Source organism: Macaca mulatta, chromosome 9 (assembly GCF_049350105.2).
Source record: "Macaca mulatta isolate MMU2019108-1 chromosome 9, T2T-MMU8v2.0, whole genome shotgun sequence".
In the NCBI taxonomy this organism is placed as follows: domain Eukaryota; kingdom Metazoa; phylum Chordata; class Mammalia; order Primates; family Cercopithecidae; genus Macaca; species Macaca mulatta.
This window is the reverse complement of record NC_133414.1, coordinates 16737169-16758935: the sequence shown is the minus strand read 5'-3', so window position 1 is coordinate 16758935 and position 21767 is coordinate 16737169. Positions and strand designations below refer to the sequence as shown.

Below are 21767 nucleotides of genomic sequence, written 5' to 3'. Positions count from 1 at the left end.
GCCACCATGCCCAACTAATATTTTAATGTAGAGCCAGAGTTTCACTGTGTTGCCCAGACTGGTCTTGAACTCCTGGGTGCAAACGATCCACCTACCTCAGCCTCCCAAAGTGCTGGGATTACAGGCATGAGCCTCCATACCCAGCCACTTCTTTAAAATTTAGAGACAGAGCTTTGCTGTGTCACTCCCCATCCCCCAGGCTGGAGTGCAGTGGCATGATCATGGTTTACTGCAGCCTTCAACTCCTGGCCTCAAGAGATCCTCCTGCCTTAGTCTGCCAAGTACGTGGAACCACAGGCATATGCCACCGTGCCCACTAATTTTTTTTTTTTTTAATTTTTTGTAGAGACAATGTCTCGCTATGTCGCCCTGGCTGTTTGAACTCCTGGCCTCCCAAAGTTCTAGGATTATAGGCATGAGCCACTGCACCTGACCAGTATAACTTGTTTTACTGAGTCAGTGCAGATGTAATCTTCTCTGTTATCCATGCCTTGCCGTATGGCAGGCATCCAAATATTGGTTCTCTCATGGAGCTTTTGCACAAGTCTTTGGATGGCCCGAAAGTTACGTGGCTGAATGTTGTGCTCTGATTTCTAATCTTTTCTGCAAGTCCCTACACCTGGTCATGGACTCTATACTTCTTCTTACTGGACTTCCTCCTGACTTCTTGAGCAGGATACCAGCAAGACAACTCAAACCCAGCCACCTTTCCTGGTCTCTGCTTGCCCCTTGAGACACTCACACAACTCTGATTGCTCCAGCAAGCCTTTCATTCCAAAATTACCCAGGCGAGAAGCAAGGACCAGTCTCTATTTGCTTGTCTCTTCCCAGGCTTCTGAAGTAATAGATCTGGCTTTCTCAAGAACTCTTTCACTGAGTTCTGCAACATGAGAGCCCGTGTGGACCCATGAGTTTCTACATCTTAGCAAGTGTCTAGATCAGGACTAAGATGTCAGTCCTTTCCCTTCTCACCAGCATCTTCAGTCTCTAAGGTTCTCTTGAAGCTCCACACATGTGGCTTCAGGGAAAGGAAAGGGTAGCTCTAACCTTGAACTTGAGTGATTTTCTAATGCCTGGACTTCTATTATTGTAAGATGGGGAGAATGAGGGGGGTTATTGGTCAATGAATTGGTCCTGCCAGCTCATAGGTGGTCCTTCAAATATGGGGATTTAGCACCTCTTGTTCTCAGCTTTAGGGCTGTAGCCTCATTTTAGAGACAACATGAAATGTCCCATTGACATTCAGTGAAACAATGTTGTAATGCGTGTCCTTGCACGTCTATCTTTGTGAGCCTTTGAGAGTATGGCCAAAGGGTGAATTACTCATAGACGTTGCTAAATTGTTTTCCAGAAAGGTTGTACCAGTTCGCTCTTCCAAAACACTGCAGGAGCACATCCATTTCCCGACATTCTCCCCAAGCCCAGCTAGATATTCCTCAACCTGAAACATGGGACAGAGCTCTGGTTGGAAAGGCCAACTCACTCGGTCAAAAGGCCAGATGAATGCACCATTCTAGACATTTAAAAGCTTTTCTGGAGACAGGGTGGAGGAAGGAAGGGGGATGGAAGAGAAAAGAGAAGGAAAGGCAAAGGGAAGAGAATAATTATTTTCAGGATCTATTGCCAGCTATTGTGCTTTATCTCAATTGCCTTATGGGGGCCAGGCCCAGTGGCTCACACCTGTAATCCCAGCACTTTGGTAGGCTGAAGTAGGCGGATCACTTGAGGTCAGGAGTTTGAGAACGGCCTGGCCAATATGGTGAAACTCCATCTCTATTAAAAATACAAAAGTTAACTGGACATGGTGGCAGGCTCCTGTAGTCCCAGCTGCTGGGGAGGCTGAGGCAGAAGAATCACTTGAACCTGGAAGGCAGAGGCTGTAGTGATCCAAGATCACGCCACTGCCCTCTAGCGTGGGGGACAGAGCGAGACTCCATCTCAAAGAAAAAAAGAAAAAATTGCTTTGAATTGCCTCGAGGCCAGGATGAGACAGAGGCAGGAGGTGAAGGTTTGTGCAATTGGGCTCCTAGAAGTCAGCTTGTGCTGTGCTGCTGACTATGGTGAAACAGCCTCTTAATCTTACCTCCAGCGATGCTACTTAGCTGCAGAGGTATTGCTGACACAGCAGCAAGCAGCAGAATGTTTTCTCTCTCGTCCACCTGGAGAAAGGCCCGCTCTTTCTTTCCTTCCCTCCTCCCTCCCTCCCTCCCTCCCTCCCTCCTTTCTTTCTTCCTTTCCTTTCCTTTCCTTTTTCCTTTCCTTTTTCCTTTCCTTTTTCTTTTCCTTTTTCCTTTCCTTTTTCCTTTCCTTTTTCCTTTCCTTTCCTTTCCTTTCTTGTCTCTGTCACCCAGGCTGGAGTGCAGTGGCATGACAGTGGCTCACTGCAACGTCTGCCTTCTGGGTTCGAGAGATTGTCCTGCCTCAGCCTCCCAAGTAGCTGGGATTGCAGGCACCTGCCACCACACCTGGCTAATTTTTGTATTTTTAGTAGAGACGGGGTTTCACCATGTTGGCCAGGCTGGTCTCGAACTTCTGACCTCAGGTGATCTGCCCGCCTTGGCCTCCCAAAGTGCTGGGATTACAGGCGTGAGCCACCGTGCCCAGCTGAAAGGCCCTCTTTGAACAGAATAGGTATCTCGAATTAGTCAACATGGGATGTCTGACATCCTCCAAGCCGCCGGGGCACCACCCTGACTCCATAATTGCTCATTCACAGTGTTGTATGTCCTCATCCACTGACCAGGTTCCAGTTCTCCAGAAGCCCTTCCTCTCCAAACCAGCAGCAGCAGTATCTGTGAGGGAAATCTGTGTCTATGATTTTTCTTTCTCTTTCTTTTCCCCCTTGTAAAACTCAAGTAAAACTCAAGTCCCTTAAAGGGACTGTTACAACTCAATGTATTTGGACTTCTCTAGATAGTCAGACTAAACATTATGAAATTCACTGTGTATTCAAGATTAAGAGCCATTAGACTTGGGGAACACTTTTTTTTTTTTGTCACTGCCTTTGTTAGCAAACACTGGAACGAGAGTTGACAAGGTCAGGGAAGGCCACTCCCGTAGATAACAACTCCCCAGATAACAAACGTAGGGGCTGCAGATAGGACATGGGGCTGGTGGAGACAGCAAGGTGCTGGCAGTCAGGATCCCGGGGTCTGGATCTGACTCCCCAAAGATGTGTGTGTTTTTATCTTTGGAAAGGGGCATAACTCCCCACAAGCTTAACAGCATAATTATATGCAATTTAATTACTAAAGTAATAAGAAAGTATTTATTGTATTGTTACAGAATATATATAATATACAATAATGTAATATATAATTTATAATATAATTTTTTTGGGGGGATGGAGTTTTGCTCTTGTCACCCAGGCTGGAGTGCAATGGCATGATCTTAGCTCAGTGTAACCTCTGTCTCCCAGTTTCAAGCAATTCTCCTGCCTCAGCCTCCCAAGTAGCTGGGATTATGGACATGTACCACCATGCCCAGTTACTTTTTATATTCGTAGTAGAGATGGGATTTTACCATGTTGGCCAGGCTAGTCTTAAACTCCTAAGCTCAGGTGATCTACCTGCCTCAGCCTCCCAAAGGGCTGGGATTACAAGTGGGAGCCACTGCGCCTAGCCATAATATAATAATTATATATACTGTACAAAATAATAATCTTATTGGCAAGGAGTTCTTAATAACATCAGAAAGAACACTTTCTTTCCTTTTTTTTTTTTTAAGACAGAATCTTGCTGTGTCACCCAGTCTGGAGCAATTCTTCTGCCTTAGCCTCCGAGTAGCTGGGATTATAGGCGTGCACCACCACACCTGGCTAATTTTTGTATTTTTGGTAGAGATGGGGTTTTACCATCTTGGCCAGGCTGGTCTTGAACTCCTCATCTCGTGATCCACCTGCCTCAGCCTCCTAAAGTGCTGGGATTACAGGTATGAACCACTGCGCCTGGCCTCAAAAAGAACATTTTCTTAGGACACTTTAGACAGTACTGAGCAAGGCTGAATACAGTGGCACATGCCTATAACCCCAGCACTTTGGGAAGCCAAGACTGGAGGATTGCTTGAGGCCAGGAGTCTGTGACCAGCCTGGGCAACATAGCGAGACCCCATGCCTGCAAAGAATTTTTTTTGTTTAATTAGCTGCTTACCTCTGGTACCAAGCAAAATAAGAGAAGCCTGTAGGCTTTAGGGATACACAGACCTGGGCTTGTATTTTGTTTAAGGTATTTGTTTAGTGAGTTTGGATAAATTATTTAACTTCTCTCGGGCTGTTTTTGCCTTGAAAAATGAGAAGAGTAAAGTAATCTTTTCAGACCGTTGTAGGGATTAAAAATCAACAGGTTTAAGGTTTCTGTTATGCAAGATGAATAAGTGCTAAAGATCTGCTGTACAAGATTGTGCTTATAGTCAATAATACTGTAATGTGTATGCACTTTAAAATCTAGTAAGAAGCCAGGTGTGGTGGCTCACGCCTGTAATCCCAACACTCTGGGAGACCAAGATGGGAGGATTGCTTGAGCCCAGGAGTTTCAAACCAGCCTGGGCAACATAGTGAGACCCCCGTTTACAAAAAATTAAAAATAAAAAAATTAGCCAGGCATGCTGGTGTGTGCCTGTAGTCCCAGCTACTGGGGAGGTTGAGGTGGGAGCATCACTTGAGCCTGGGAGGTCAAGGCTCCAGTGGGCCATAATCACGCCACTATGCTCCAGACTGGGCAGCAAGTGAGACACTGTCTTAAAAAATAAATTAATTAAAATAATAAATAAGGCCAGGCACAGTGGCTCACATGTGTAATCCCAATATTTTGGGAGGCTGAGGTGAGCAGATCATTTGAGGTTAGGAATTCGAGACCAACCTGGTCAACATGGCAAAACCCCATCTCCACTAAAAATACAAAAATTAGCTGGGCTTAGTGGTGTGTGCCTGTGATTCAGCTACTTGGGAGGCTGAGGCAGCAGAATCGCTTGAAGCTGGGAGGCAGAGGTTGCAATGAGTCGAGATCCCGCCACTGCACTGCAGCCTGAGCTACAGAGTGAGATTCTGTCTCAATAATAATAATAATAATAACAATAACAATAATTAAATAATATATATTAAGAGGGTAAAATTTTTAAATAATATGTGTAAAACAGATGTCTAATATACCAGGGGACTTTATTAAACAGTAGTTATTATTGTTAAAAATGGAAAAACTGGATGTAAAAATCACTTTTTGTTTGTTCGTTTCACTTATCTTTCAATGAGAGCATGCCAAGTTTAGCAAATAATTCCGATTTTGCAAGGATTTTTTGCTGTGACCTGAGACCAGAGAATTGCCGCTTGTTCCAGATTTTGCAAGTGGCCGGTTTGGCTGTAGATCAGATGGAACTACCCTTCCCAAAATACAGTTTCCCTTCTCCTGGCTTCTAGGGAGAGCTTCCTCCTGGAACTTGGCCCTTTAGGACGCTGAACCCGGTGAAGTGTGGATTTGCAGCTCAGCACTCCTGAACATTTGTTAACCTGAATTGGTCAAGTTCAGATAAAGGAGTAGTTTATTTTTTCCTTAGTGAGTTTAGGGTTTGCGTGGTTGATTTTTTTACATTTTTTGGATTTTTCCCTTAGTATTTTATGAGGAAAATTTTCTTTATTTCCTTTAATTTTTAATTTCTGTGAGCACATAGTAGGTACATATATTTATGGGTTACATGAGATATTTTGATGCAGACACACAACGTGTAATAATCACGTCAGCCTAAAAGGGGCGTCCATCTCCTCAAGCATTTATCCTTTATGTTACAATCAAATTATACTTTTTTTTTTTTTTTTTTTGAGACGGAGTCTCGCTCTGTCACCCAGGCTGGAGTGCAGTGGCCGGATCTCAGCTCACTGCAAGCTCCGCCTCCCGGGTTCACGCCATTCTCCTGCCTCAGCCTCCCGAGTAGCTGGGACTACAGGCGCCTGCCACCTCGCCCGGCTAAGTTTTTTTTTTGTATTTTTAGTAGAGACGGGGTTTCACTGTGTTAGCCAGGATGGTCTCGATCTCCTGACCTCGTGATCCGCCCGTCTCGGCCTCCTAAAGTGCTGGGATTACAGGCTTGAGCCACCGCGCCCGGCCAAATTATACTCTTTTAGGTTTTTTTAAATGTACAATTATTGACTATAGTCACCCTGTTGTGCTACTAAATACTAGATCTTATTAATTCCTTCTGACTATATTTTATATCCATTAACCATCCCTTCCTTCCCCCAACTCCCCCCACCCTTCCCGGTCTCTGGTAACCATCCTTCTACTCTCTCTCTCCATGAGTTTAATTGTTTTGATTTTTAGATCCCACAAATAGGTGAGAACACGCGAAGTTTGTCTTTCTGTGCCTGGCATGTTTCACTTAACATAATGACCTCTAGTTCCATCCATGTTATTGCAAATGACTGGATCTCATTCTTTTTTACGGCTGAATAGTACTCCATCGTGTATATACACCACATTTTCTTTATCCATTCGTCGGTAAATGGGCACTGAGGTTGCTTTGAAATCTTGGCTATTGTGTTGCAATAAACATGGGAGTGCAGCTCTCTCTTTGATATACTGATTTCCTTTCATATACTCAGCAGTGGGATTGCTGGATCGTATAGTGGGTCTATTTTCAGTTTTTTGAGGGACTTCCAAACTGTTCTCCATAGTGGCTATACTAATTCACATTTCCACCAACAGTGTACAAGCGTTCCCTTTTTTCCACATCCTCACCAGCATTTGTTATTGCCTGACTTTTGGATAAAAGCCTTTTTTTTAGTGGGGGAGGGGGGATGTAGTCTCGCTCTGTCACCCAGGCTGGAGTGTAGTGGTGCAATCTCGGCTCACTGCAACCTGCACCTCCTGGGTTCAAGTGATTCCCCTGCCACAGCCTCCCTAGTAGCTGGGACTACAGGCATGCACCACCACACCCAGCAAATTTTTTATTTTTATTTTTTGTAGAGGTGAGGTCTCACCACATTGCCCAAGCTGGTCTCAAATGCCTGGGCTCAAGCAATCCTCCTGCCTCAGCCTCCCAATGTGCTGGGATGACAGGTGTGAGCCACTGCACCTGGCTTTTTTTTTGCTTTTTAGTCAGGTTTTCTTCTCTCTTTAACTGTCACATATTTTGTTTTTGAAGGAGTGTGAACAACCGTGTGCTCCCATATAATTCCTGGAAGAAATCTCTGTTTTTAGAAGAAACAACTAAAACTGTATCTCTCCTTCCTATCACTGTACTTTGAGTTTTCATGAAAATCTGTGGTAAGGAGAAATTGTGTCTGAATACTTCTGCAACTAGACTAATAAAAGGTCCTGAGCCATGTGCAGTGGCTCACACCTATAATTCTAGCACTTTGGGAGGCCAAGGTGGGAGGACTGCTCGAACCCAGGAGTTGGAGACCAGCCTGAGCAACATAGAGAGACCCTGTCTCTATAAAGTATTAATAATTTTTAAAATTAGCTGGATGTGGTAGTGCGTGCCTGTAGTTCCAGCTGCTCTGGAGGCTGAGGCAGAAGGATCGCTTGAGCACAGGAGGCAGAGACTGCATTGAGCCATGATCACGCCACTGCATGCCAGCCTGGGTGACAGAGCGAGACCTGTCTCAAAAAAAAAAAAAAAAAAAAAAGGAACTGTCCTGGAGGACATTATGTTAAGTGAAATAAAGCAGGCACAGGAGGATAAATTCTTCATGTTCTTACTCGTGTGGAAGCTAAAAAAAATTGATCTCATGAAGGTCAAAGTAGAGCAGTGGTTACTAGTGGCTAGGAAGGAAAGTGGGGAGGGTGACTAGAGGGGTTGGTTAATGGATACAAAATTACAGCTGGATAGGAGGAATAAATTCTAGTGTTCTATAGCACTATAGGGGCATAATAGTTAACAATTTATTGTGTATTTTGAAATACCTAGAAGAGAGAGTTTTGAATGTTTCCAACGCAAAGAAAGGATAAATGTTTGCGGTGATTTTTTTGGCTAATTACTCTGATTTGATCATTACACATTGTATGTATGTATCGAAATATCACACCACAGCCCATAAATTCTATGGGCTATGTTATTAGGTGCTCATTAAAAACAACTTTAGGTTGAGGTGGAAAGATCTCTTGAGCCCAGGAGTTTGAGGCTGCAGTAAGCTGGGATTCTGCCACTAAACTCTAGCCTGGGCAACAGGCTAGAGACCCTGTCTCAAAAAAATATGTTTTTAATTTAAAAAAAACAGCTAAGGCTGGGTGCCGTGGCTCATGCCTGTAATCCCAGCCCTTTGGGAGGCTGAGGTGGGCAGATCACTTGAGGTCAGGAGTTTGAGACCAGCCTGGCCAACATGGTAAAGCCCTGCCTCTACCAAAAGTTACAAAAATTAGCCAGGTGTGGTGGCACATGCCTGTAGTCCCACTTACTCAGGAGGGTAAAGTGGGAGAACTGCTTGAACCTGGGACCAGAGATTGCAGTGAGCTGAGACTGAGTCACTGCACTCCAGCCTGGGTGACAGAGTGAGACCCCATCTCAAATAATACAAATTAAATTAAAAAACAGCTTTAAAAAGATATTGGGCTGGCAAGCAGGGAAAAAAAGGGGTGTCATAGATTCATTCATTCATTCTATAGCTCTTATGAGGGGTCCTCTTTGTTTCAGGCACTGTTTGGGTGATGGAGATTCAGAGAGAAGCACATGACGTATGATTCTTCAGGAGCTGCTGGGCTAGTGCTGGGATGATGGCAAACATATAAAACCTCGGCAGGGGAGACAACGTGGGAGCTGTGTCTTTAGTGATGGCAGGGAGTAAGGAAAGGGCATTCAAGGGCCTGGTGCCTCCAGAGACAAGGAAGGGAGACCAGGGCATATGGAGGGCCTGGAGAGGCTTAGGTCAGAGCTAAGACCAGAGGTACGGTGAGGCTATGGTGTGGAAGGCCTTGAACACCAACCTAGGGGGATTTGACTTGATGTAGAAGGCAACTGGGAGTCACGTCGTTTCTAAGTCAGGGAATGAACATGCTCCGATTGCTATGGAAGAATTTTCCAAGCAGCGCTATTGAAAAGAGCGGTAGGCCGGGCGCGGTGGCTCAAGCCTGTAATCCCAGCACTTTGGGAGGCCAAGGCGGGTGGATCACGAGGTCAGGAGATCGAGACCATCCTGGCTAACATGGTGAAACCCCGTCTCTACTAAAAATACAAAAAACTAGCCGGGCGTGGTGGCAGGCGCCTGTAGTCCCAGTTACTCGGAGGCTGAGGCAGGAGAATGGCGTGAACCTGGGAGGCGGAGCTTGCAGTGAGCCGAGATCGCGCCACTGCACTCCAGCCTGGGTGACACAGCGCGAGACTCCGTCTCAAAAAAAAAAAAAAAAAAAAAGAAAAGAGCGGTAGAGCTTGGATGCAGGGAGACACAGCATCTGGAGGCTGCTGCAGCCCTTGGCATGTATACAGCTGGCACTCACCTCTGCCCTCCTTTGTTTCCTCCTACCTTTCCTGATTTTCCTCTATCTCCTTCCTCTTCTTTACCTACTGCCCTCACTTTCTTCACCAGTTACTTTCTCCTCCATCCTTTCTTCCAGAAAGGGACAGAAGCTCTAATCGTGGACAGACTAGAACAGATCCTTTTGCCTCCTTTAGTATTTCTACTTCGAGTAAAAATGTCCAGTGAGAGTGTACTTCCGGAATATATTATCCTTATCAATCAAAGAACTAATGAACTTTGGCAATAAACTATCTGGTGATGTACTTGTGGGGAAAGCCTGAACACATTTAAGGAGTTTGGCGAGCAGTGCAGTTTCAAGGTGACCCTATTTATAGAATGGAGGCACCTTGCAGCTCCTAAATGAACACATACTTCCAATCTGCTGTGGCATCATTCCGGTTCCTCTAGAATTTTCCTTGGCATCACCCGCAAGCCCCAACTTGTCCTATGGGGACAAGACAGACTCACCAACTGTGAAATTCTGAAAGGCAGCTGATCTGCAATACTCACTGTGGCACCAACCTGCTGGTTTGAACAAGTATGAAAACCTTTTAGCAGAATACCAAGCAACAGGAAGTGAAAATTACCCTCACAGTGACCACGAGAAAAGCTTCTCCAATGCACAGTTGCAAAAGGTGCAGGGTAGTTATAGGGTTCCTCAAAAATTAAAAAGAAATGCAGTCACTTAAAAAATAAAATAAAATCCAGCCAAACACGACTCTAAAGCAAACTAGCTAGCAAGAATAGCCAGTGTATCCCAAAAGCAAGGGGCTTTGCTTTTGTGAACCCGGAATAGAAAGTACAAACTAATGGTTTGGCCTGAGTCTTTTTCAGACATACCCAGGTATACAGATAGTGATCGTGATAGTAATAAAATGAGGGTCTTTAAGGATTTCTTTCCTTTTTTTTTTTTTGAGACAGTCTTTCTCTGTCACCCAGGCTGGAGTGCAGTAGTGCGATCTCGGCTCACTGTAAGCTCCGCCTCTTGGGTTCACGCCATTCTCCTGCCTCAGCCTCCCGAGCAGCTGGGACTACAGGTGGCCACCACCACTCCCGGCTAATTTTTTGTATCTTTGGTAGAGACAGGTTTTCACCATGTTAGCCAGGATGGTCTCAATCTCCTGACCTTGTGATCCACCTGCCTCAGCCTCCCAAAGTGCTGGGATTACAGGCATGAGCCACTGTGCCCGGCCTAAGGATTTCTTTTGGTCTTTGTTTTTCTGTATGTTGATTAGTTATTACTGCATAATAAAACACTCTAGGCTGGGCACAGTGGCTCACACCTATAATCCCAGCACTTTGGGAGGCCGAGGAGGGTGGATCACTTGAGGTCAGGAGTTCAAGACCAGGCTGGCCAATACAGCGAAACCCCGTCTCTACTAAAAATACAAAAATTAGCCAGCGTGGTGGTGGGCACCTGTAATCCCAGCTACTCGGGGGGCTGAGGCAGGAGAATCTCTTGAACCTGGGAAGCAGAGGTTGCAGTGAGCCAAGATTGTGCCATGGCACTCCAGCCTGGGCAACAAGAGTGAAACTCTGTCTCAAACAAAAACAAAACAAACAAACAAAAAACGTGGTTAGAATAGTACATTTTATGTTGTATGTATTTTACCAAAATTAAAAAAGAAGTCAAAATAGTTTAAATAAAACAAGAACAATTATATGACTATAGTCTTACATCTGTAGTAGGAATGGGCCAAGCAGAATACAAAATTCCCAAAGGCCTTTTAAAATACACTGGTGAGATACTACTTAGCCCAGGGCCTGGTGGCTAGGCTGGTTCTCTCCTTTCCAATTAGAGGTCTCTGCCGCTAACATGCTCCACCAGATCATCGGTCAGGCTAAGAAGCATCCAAGCTTGATCCCCCTCTTAGTATTTATTGGAGCTGGAGGTACTGGAGCAGGACTGTATCTCTTGCGTCTGGCATTGTTCAACCCGGATGTTAGTTGGGACAGAAAGAATCACCCAGATCCCTGGAACAAACTGGGTCCCGATGATCAATACAAGTTCTACTCAATGAATGTGGATCACAGCAAACTGAAGAACGAAGGTCCAGACTTCTAAATGAAATGTTTCACTACAAAGCTGCTTTAGACCGAAGGTCTTCCAGAATTCATCCGCACAATTTTCCACTTCACTAGGAAATATTTCTCCTCTAAATGAATGAAATCATGTTGATGTAACCTATTGGAGATTACACTGATTAATAAATAACTGAAACTTGAAAAAATAATACACTGGAAGTCATTCTACAGTGATCCCATCCACCAAATAAACTTCAGATATAAGACGCTGGAAGATGCCACTTGGTTCCAGTTCTCCAAACTCTGGAATTAAGCCAGGGAAAGAAGTAAAAATGTTTAGAAACATAGTGTTTCTATACAGGACGGTAGGATTTAGGAAGGCCCAGGGTCATCTGTAAACTTTTCCCTCCTTCCAAAGATTAATGCTGTAAAACATTTGTATTAAATAATACTTCAATCCAGTACTGTACCGACGTCTGGACCAACTTCTTTCTGTTCTGGGGAACAGATGTTCCCTGTTTATCATTGTCTTCTAGTGTTTCACTGGTTTTTGTTGCCCTCATTTTATTTCTCCAGGATTATTTGTTTTCTTATTCTTTTTTAGAGCAGTTCTTAGTCAAAACTTCTTGAAAATTCAAATAAATATGTTTGCTGAGTTTCCTTTGCCTTAAGTTTTAAAAACTCTTTTAGAGAACCCGTCTGGCAGGTTACAGTGGCTGATCTGATTGATAAGCTTGCTCCTGGCCAGTTTCCTGTTGGTTACCCGACCCAGCTACGGGTTCTCCAACAACCCATGTTCATAGAGGTGAGCTGCAGGAACCTCACTCATGTGTATTTGCTTTTATCCTAAAGTTTCACAGAGGTGACATATGACATTTTGCCTCACAAAGAGTTGCAGTTGTTAAAGGCAATATTGTATTTCCTTTTGTGTTTTGGCCCCATTTGCCCTTCTTACAGAATTTTAGTTGTGTCAATGCCAAACAGCTGATGGACTTTGAAATCGCTCTGCAATTTTCATCTTTTGATACTTCTAGCTCATTGCGTTTTAAAAACTTAGTCTCCCTTGGGGAAAAAAGCCATAGAATGCTCCTAGTATCTTCTGCAAATAAAGGACCCACACCAAAAAATTCAGGCTCTTTAAAGTCTCATATTCCTCACTGAGCGGGTTCTGACGACTCTCTTTGCAAAACCACCGCACAGACTTCTGGTGGCCTGGCAGCACCTTTGAACAAGATCATCTCAGCAAAGCAAAGGACAGGGCTGCTCTGTACAGAATGCAATAGCAAATAAGAAAGGCTGAACTTCACCGGCCTTCTATTTGGCAATACTACAGAGTGCCTCCTTTCCCTGTTCTGAGAGAGACAGAGGACGATTTCAGCACAGAAGGCCGTGCACGTTCGCTTGGAAATCTAGGTCACAACCTTGACTTTGGGAAAACCAGGGTGGCCTACCTGAAACTGTCCAATCCCCCGGCATCGTGGACACGTCCCCATGTCCCTCAAGATGTCTGTTCTGGTCTGAGCCGTCCGTAGTGTCCAGGAAAAGCACGGGTAGCTCAAGAATTTCTCTGTCAAGAGTTTTAGTGCTGCAAGCCTGGTTGGGACAGGGCGGTGGGAGGGTTTGAAATACTGTTTTGACTTTGAATTTGATTTTATAATGTATTAGATGGATAGATGCGAAATGGATTGTTAACATGTATGTGGAGGGGCGGGAAGAGCTTCTGGAAAGCCTCAGCCCTGAGTGCCTACTCCTGAGTGGGAAAATCCCCTGCACGGGTTGGGAGCGCTCCCTAAGTCGTCCGGAAGTAAAATCGCATGGCCTGTGTTCCAAAAATGCCGCCACTCAGGATGTCAAGTCTGCAGGTTTTCAGCCTTGAGAGCCCAGCCCCAGGTAGAGGCACCGCGCAGGCCTGGATATACAGGACTCGCCCTGCGCAGGGCTGGCCACGGTGGGCAGGGTTGGAGCTAGCGGGGCGGGGCGGGGTAGGGCGGGGCCAGCTGGGAGGGGCGGGGCGGGGTTAGAGGGCGGGATTGAGGCCGGCCGGGCGGGGAGAGGCGGGGCTGGAGGGGAGGGGTCTCAGAGGTGGGCGGGGTTAGAGAGCTGGATTGGAGCCGGCAGGACAGGGAGAGGCGGGGTTGAGGGGAGGGACGAAGAGGTGGGCGGGGTTCAAGAGCGGGATTGAAGCCCGTGGGGCAGGGCGGGGCCGGCGGGGCGGGGCGCAGCGCCAGGGCTACGACTCCAAGCAGTACGGCGGGCGGCACTAGAGGGAGCTGCGGCCGCGCCCGCCCCGCCGCGCGGGCCCGGCCCCGAGCGCCGCCTCCCCAGCCAGCGCCGCCGCGATGGCGGAGGACAGCGAGTCTGCGGCCAGCCAGCAGAGCCTGGAACTGGACGACCAGGACACGTGCGGGATAGACGGAGACAATGAGGAGGAGATGGAGCACGCCAAAGGGTAGGGGCGGCGCGCGGGCGCACCGGGAGCTACAGGGCGGGGACCGCGCGCGCCAGGGTCTCTCGCTCGGGGGCTGGCTCCCAGGAATGGGGGCTCTTCGGCCGCTCCGCCCCGCGATGGCTTCTCCGCGGCGCGGAGCCCGTGGTGAGGTCCGGGGCTCGCGGGAGAGGACAGTGCGCGGGGAGGCGAGGCCCGGGGTGGGCGGGGAGGCTGGGGCCCGGGCGGGGACCGGCGACGCTACTGTCACCTGCCGTGCGCCCCCGGCCGGCCTCGCCCATCCCCGCCGGCGGCCTGGCCCAGGAGGCGCGTGTTGCCCTCGCCCGCGGGTGGCTCCGGTGGGCTCCGAGGGAGAGGCGCGACGCCCTGCCCTTTGTGGCGGCCGTAGCCTGGGGTAGGAGGTCGCCCCTTCTGCCCCCTGCCATCCTTGTTAAGTCCCTTCAGACCCCCTCTCCACGGCCGCCACCCAAAAAGACGTGGGTGGAGCGGCATGGAGGTGCCCCTGGTGGTGTCGGGGCTGCGGGCGGCGAACTGCGCAAAGTTCTGGCGCGGAGGGGGTCCCGGGCCCGGCCCCTGCTGGGGATACTGGGCTTTGCACCGCCTCGCGTGTCCCTACAGCTTTTCAGAGCAGGGCCGATCCCCTGAGCCGGGCTCTCGCTGACCTGGCCGCATCCCGTTTGCAAAGCTAGTATTTGATCTCCAAAACTCGATGCACCAAGCATTTTCACACTTGATCGGGTTTCTTAATCCTTTGCCTTTGCCCCCGAACCCTACAGACTTGATTTGCTCTTCTGTTGGAGAAAAGGATTGCTTCAGGTGAAGGCCGGTGTTGATGCTCTCTTTTTAGAGGCAGTGGGTCATTTTACATAAAAACTGGTGTCCTTTTAAAGTGCTGTTTGCATTACCCTTTTACCCTATTGGATTCAAACTATGCGCTGGCACAGAGCGGTTCTTGCTACACCCTTAGAAGTGAGATTTTTCGAACCATGGTGAGTGATGGAGAAGTGGGTCAGCTTAAAAAACATGATAGGGAGGCCTGAGTCACAGATGGTTTACTCAGTTCGTAGAGAGATTCTTGAAATGATTGATCATTGAAAGTGTAAATCATTTGCATTCTACTTGTTTACTTTAAGATTTATTAAAGAAAGGGACTTTTTACTGACCTCTAATTCATTATAAAATATTAACAAGAAATCAAGGAAAAGAAAAGCTGACTATGTGCATCTCCCATTTGCAGGTTGTTTTTATTTTTGCCGTGAATACTTCAGTGGCGGCTGCAAGTATCGAATGTTCGAGTCTAGAATATTTTTTTTTTTTAAAGAGAGGAAAGGAAATTGCGCAGAAATCTGAACCTGAACTCTGTTTATGCAGGGATAGAAACGTACTTGTAATAGATAGCTAAATACAAATATGTTTTTGAAACGGTAGTTCTAGTGCCAGAAATGGGCCCAGGTGCAGATGCAAAGCTGACGGATTAACTTAAGTACCTGTATTGTCTTTCTGGAGAGACCCTGGATTTTTATCTTCTCTGCTGTAATTCCTGTTTATTGTTCCTCCTTTGATTGATATTCTGGGTTGGGGGCTTGATTAGGACTTCTTTGCCTACACTGTTGAGAATGTCCCTGGTACAAAGAATTCCTCATCTGTGTGCCCATTGATCTGAGCCTGTCCCCTGACACCTTTCAAGCAGCTAAAGTTCCCAGAGTAGCACCCAGAGGCATCTCTGCTGCCTTCAGAAGTTTTCAGTTTTGTATATCAGCACATTCATTATATGTTAGAAAGTTTATCAAAATTTAGAGATGCCGCGTGTACTGAAATGTTTAAACCAAGAGCAGATACCATGTTAATAGCTTCTAGTGGGAAAAGATTAACATAATAGATGTATTGTACTCTATTTAAATGTAAGGAGATTAGGAAAACTCCAAATGACTGCTCTCCTTGGATTGCCTGTTTGGATTTGAATTTAGACAATGTGTGCCAAATTTGGGGGAGTAAATGTGTTTTATTTGGCTCATGTACTGACGATATCGCAGTAGAAACCTAGGTTTTCTTTAAGTAGCTCAAGTTTGTAAATGTTAAAATTTCAAAGACTCTTTTTCTATCCTTGGCCTCTTCATTCCCATCAGTTTAAATAAATAACAAATAATGAGCCTTTGGATGAATCAGTAAGAACATGTTTCACCTTTTAAAGGCAGTTTGTCAATTTGAGGCCACCAGGCAGCGGCCAGTGCAGAGCGGTAATTTACTGAATAGTACCCTTGTGGCCTGAAAGAATTCATTTACCCCACCACTCAGTATAATGTATTTACTAGTCGTTTTAGACATACTAAATTGAAACTAGAGCCTCAAATAAAAGGAAAATACCCAATTAGAGTCTTGTTGTGCTCCAGAATGTAAGTATGTAAATATATAAAACTGCATATGCTTTTATTTTATTTTCATGGAATTTTCTTCATGGACTAAAAAGGGTATTTCGTTTTATAAATAATGCTAAGAGTCCATGAATGAAATATCAGATGTTTTATGCTTAATTAAAAGCAATGGTGTAACTGTTATAAAATACTTGTCTCACTGTCTTTATATCTTGTTTTTCATGGAAAATGTACTCTTTTTTTTTTTTTTTTGACGGAGTCTTGCTCTGTCACCCAGACTGGAGTGGTGCAATCTCGGCTCACTACAACCTCCGCCTCCTAGATTCAAGCAATTCTCCTGTCTCAGCCTCCTGAGTAGCTGGGATTACAGGCGCGTGCCACCACGCCCAGCTAATTTTTGTATTTTTAGTAGAGATGCGGTTTCACTATGTTGGTCAGGCTGGTCTGGAACTCCTGACCTCAGGTGATCTGCCTGCCTCGGCCTCCCGAAGTGCTGGGATTACAGGTGTGAGCCAGTGTAAAGAGTTAAATGTACTCTTTAACTTTTTGGTCCACCCAAGCATGAAAGTGGCAAACCACAATAACAATTTCATGAATTACAAAGAACATGGGGGAAGGAGGGATTGTCACTTTTAATGAGACCATATTCAGACAAGTATAATTTTATTATTTTCAAACACTATGCGGCAATTAGAATCAGGCTAATAGAGAATTGCCTAAAGAGATCTTTATAAACTTGCTTTAACACATGATTTGCAATTAGAATTAGGGGGTGGGTCTTTATACAGAGTTTGAAGGAGCCTGGAAAGACTTTCTACATAGATAAAAATTAACCTCAGTCCAGCTATATGAATTATTATAAATAGTCCTGATTACTGAAAATTTCTGTTCTGCTATGGGTGGCAGTGGTACGAAAGAGGTGACGTGGAGGATTTTTTTTTTTTTTTTTTTTTTGAGATGGAGTTTTGCTCTTGTCCCCCAGGCTGGAGTGCAATGGTGCAATCTTGGTGCACTGCAATCTCCGCCTCCTGGGTTCAAGCAATTCTCCTGCCTCAGCCTCCCGAGTAGCTGGGATTAGAGGCATGCATCACCATACCCAGCTAATTTTGTGTTTTTAGTAGAGACGGGGTTTTACCATGTTGGTCAGGCTGTTCTCAAACTCCTGACCTCAGGTGATCCCCCAGCCTTGGCCTCCCAAAGTGCTGAGATTACAGGCGTGCGCTACCACACCCGGCTAATTTTGTATTTTTAGTAGAGATGGGTTTTTACCATGTTGGTCAGGCTGGTCTTGAACTCCTGACCTCAGGTGATGCCCCTGCCTTGGCCTCCCAAAGTGCTGGGATTACAGGCCATGGCACCCGGCCTGGAGGATGAATTTCCTGGGAGCTTTCACGGTTGGATCTGAGGTTAAGATGCTCAAGGATCTTTAATACTTCCCTCATTTTGCTGTGTTCTTGCCTTCTGTTACTTTCTTCTGAAGGGCTTTGGGGACATTGAGGACAGGGCAAATTGTTGAAGAATCGTTTGGAACCCACTGTCTTCTTCTCGCTGTCCTTTTGGTGTCGGGCTTCTCTATTTTTGAAATACATTTGGTATTAATCATGATCTCTTACTGAGCTAATGTTTTTGTCCATTGTTGGAGATGGAGTCAAATAAAATTCGTGTTGAACTTTGGTAACAAAACCAAATCTCTCCCCTTGCTTTACCAACATTGACTTACGGAGTGCATATACGTCCTGGAAAAATAGATGTTTCTCATAGCTTTCCATTAAGAGAGCTTTTCCCTCCATATTCACTGGAAGCAGCTACTAAGAAGATTTATATAGGAACCAAAATAAACATAGATTATAAGTATGTCTTTGTTGGCAGATACATGACTAAATTAGTCCCTGGGGTAGACATGAAATAGTTTTAGTATTTAAGGGTTAATATGTTTTTAAGAGTTCTTTTTCTTAGAAAGATTGAAGACCTGGTATTGGACAAAGATGAAAACTTTGGAATTCTTTTAACAAAGAACATAACCTATCTTCTACCATCCCCAATTTAGGGGGGTTAAAAAAAAAAGGAAGTTCTTCTTTGGGTACTATGTTGTTGTATCCAACTTTATCTGTCTATTGTTGAAATTGAGTTGGGAACTTCCCCTTTGTCAGCTGTGTGCTATCAGCGGGAAAACGCAGAAACATATTATGACTTGCAATAGGTTTTTCTTATGGAAAATTTAGGGATAACTCAAAGCTGCCCTTTCTGAAATTTGATCTGTTGTCAACTGTATAAATCTAAATGGAAAAATGGATTAACAACGGTCTTCGCCTGAGGGACTTCCTCAAATCAAGAACTGCGGTTTGAAATGGTCAAGTATCTGCTAAGACTTGCATCTGAATGGGTGATGTCACCCTTTGGCCCAGAACAAACTTTTTCCAGGGTTGTCTAAATATAGGACACATACTTTGCCATCTTTGTTTATTAGCACAAATGTACGCTATACATCTATACTAGTTAAAATCACTTTATTTTAACAGAACCAAGTACTACTCCAAGTTCAAGAAATTGATTGTTGTTTCATTTGAAAACATGTTAATGACTTTTTAAAAATATGCTTATTCAAAAATCAAACGATAGGGCCAGGTATGGTGGCTCATGCCTGTCATCCCAGTTCTTTGGGAAGCAAAGGCGGAGGATCGCTTGAGGCCAAGAGTTCCAGATCAACCTGGGCAACATAGCAAGACCCTATCTCTACAAACTAAAAAATGAGCTAGACATGGTGGTGCATGTGTATAGTTCCAGCTACATGAGAGGCTGAGATGGGAGAATTGCTTCAGCCCAGAGAGCTGTGATCGCACTACTGTATTCCAGCCTGGGCAACAGGATGAGACTCTGTCTAAAAATATACATATATATATATCTTACACGTATATATTTATATATATCACATATATAGATATCAAATATATAAATATATAAATATCAAATATATAGAGGTATGTAAATATCAAATAGAGATATATAATATCAAATGCATAGAAATATATAAATCAAATATATATATAAATCAAATATATATATCAAACAATAAGGTATATAACGTAGAGTGAAAGTCCCTGGTCACCTTATTTCCCAGAGATGTCACCACTGACAGTTTAATTAACTCAGTTTTTAATATGTGTGTGTGTTTAGCATGACTGGGATCTTACCATACCTGGTGCATTTGTTACCGTGTATCTTTTACTGTTACTGTTGTCTGCTGGCACTTTCTGGGGTGATAGTAATCCAGTTGGGCAGTCATCAACACATGGAGGACTTGCATGTGACAAGTGTGACTGAGGAGCTGAGTGTTTTTATTTTACTTGAATTAATTTAAATTTAAATAGCTCCATGTGACTAGTGGCTATCATATTGGACAGCTCAGATCATATTCAGTCTTTGAATTTTGTTTGTAAGCTTTCTTGGTACTCAAAAATTTCTGTATTTTATTTCCTGTCTTTGGCAGACTATGTCTAGTTTTCATTCTTTTTTTCTTCTGTAGATTATCTGATGCTTTTTTTTTTTGAGACAAGGTCTCACTCTGTCGCCTGGGCTGGAGTGCAGTGGCACAATCTCAGCTCACTACAGCCTTGACCTTCTGGACTCAAGTGATCCTCCCACCTTAGCCTCTCAAGTAGCTAGGACTACAGGCACATGCCACCACACCTGGCTAATTTTTGTATTTTTGTAGAGACAGGGTCTCACTATGTTGTCTAGGCTGGTCTTGAACTCCTGAGCTCAAGCAATTCACCCACCTCGGTCTCCCAAAGTGCTGGGACTACAGGTGTGAGCCACCGTGACTGGTGATCTGTACATTTTGAGCAAGCATGTTTTCATCCATATTTTTTTTATCCATATCAAAGAATTAACCACTATTTAAAATATTCTACGGTCTCACAAGAAAAAACGGGTAGGATATTTTGACTTCTTTTCATTTCCTGTGTTTTACTGAAATAACCTGGAATTGTAATTATTTTATTTTTGCCCTTGTGTCACTAGAGACTTTTTTCTTAACTATTACATGATGTTTCACATCCCTGTTAACAAAAACGTTTTAGACTTTCCTGACAGCTCTACTGTTTTTATGGGTTTCATTGTTCCTTATAAAACACATCCTCCCGGCCAGGCGTGGTGGCTCATGCCTGTAATCCCAGCACTTTGGGAGGCCGAGGTGGGCAGATCACCTGAGGTCAGGAGTTCGAGACCAGCCTGGACAACATGGTGAAACGCCATCAATACTAAAAATACAGAAAAAAAGTTAGCCAGGTGTGGTGGCGGGCGCATGTAATCCCAGCTACTCAGGAGGCTGAGGCAGGCAGGAGAATGGCTTGAACCCGGGAGGTGGAGGTTGCAGTGAGTCGAGAGCGCACCATTGCACTCCAGCCTGGGCGACAGAGCAAGACTCTGTCTCAAAAAAATAAAAGTAAAAAATAAAACACATCCTCTCTTTTTTTTCTTTAAGAGCATTCTCATATGATTTTTTTTCTTAGAGTGTGTGGATGATATATTTTGAGTTCTTGCATGTCTCAAAATGCCATTCTTTTCCCCTCCCACATAATGCATAGCCTGGGTGTGCATGTGACTCTATGATAACAATCATTTTCCTTGAAACTCCATAAACGTTGGTTTAATATCTTCCACCATTTACTGGTACAGATGTTGTTTTCTTGTTTTGTTTTTGATTTTTGAGGCAGAGTCTTGCTCTGTCACCCAGGCCAGGCTGGTCTCGAACTCCTGACCTCGACCTCAGGTGATCCAACCGCCTCGGTTCCCCAAAGTGCTGGGACTACAGGTGTGAGCCACTGTGCCTGACCAGATGCTGTTTTCTCTTCTTCTCTTTCTTTTCTAGGTAACCTTATTCTTTTTGTCTGTTTTAACTTGTTTTCAGTCTAGAAGCTTCTGCCTTTTTTTCCCCTGTTCTATGACCAAAGGGTTTCCATGTCCTTTGACATGCTGGGATCGCCTTTCCTTTTTTTTTTTTTTTTTTTAATTTTATTTTTATTTTTTTTGAGATGGAGTCTTACTCTGTTGCCCAGGCCGGAGTGCAGTGTCATGATCTTGGCTCACTGCAACCTCCACCTCCCGCGTTCAAGCAATTCTCCTGCCTCAGCCTCCCGAGTAGCCAGGATTACAGGCATGCACTACCACGCCCAGCTAATTTTTGTATTTTTAGTAGAGATGGGGTTTCACCATGTTGGCCGGGCTGGTCTTGAACTCCTGACCTCAGGTGATCTCCCCACCCCAGCCTCCCAAAGTGCTGGGATTACAGGCGTGAGCCACCGTGCCTGGCACCTTTCCTTTAGTACCTAAACAAAATGGCCCGAGCTGATACATGTTCATGGAGGTTTCTTGGGGTCTTAAGTTTTCATGGTCCTCAAGCACACCCACACTGCAGCCAGTTTACCCCATCACTGGGCTCCTTGTGTCTGTGTGTCCTTAGTGTGCTCTTTTTGTTCAACGT

At 44.9% G+C, this 21767-nt stretch overlaps 2 protein-coding genes across 16 annotated transcripts in view; both read left to right on the top strand.

Moving 5' to 3' along the window:
- Positions 1-11183: 11183 nt before the first annotated feature.
- Positions 11184-13415, top strand: LOC114669899 (cytochrome c oxidase subunit NDUFA4). The gene has a single exon (XM_028826013.2). The coding sequence runs from the start codon at positions 11259-11261 to the stop codon at positions 11505-11507; it is 249 nt and encodes an 82-aa protein (XP_028681846.2). The 5' UTR covers positions 11184-11258; the 3' UTR covers positions 11508-13415.
- Positions 13416-13782: 367 nt separating this feature from the next.
- NMT2 (N-myristoyltransferase 2) overlaps positions 13783-21767 on the top strand; it is a 66880-nt gene continuing 58895 nt past the window's right edge. For all 15 annotated transcript variants that reach the window (XM_077945840.1, XM_077945835.1, XM_077945849.1 and 12 more), the window contains exon 1: positions 13783-13916. In XM_077945840.1, the coding sequence (XP_077801966.1) occupies positions 13807-13916 (110 nt within the window). In that variant the 5' untranslated portion in view covers positions 13783-13806. The remainder of the gene's footprint in view (positions 13917-21767) is intronic.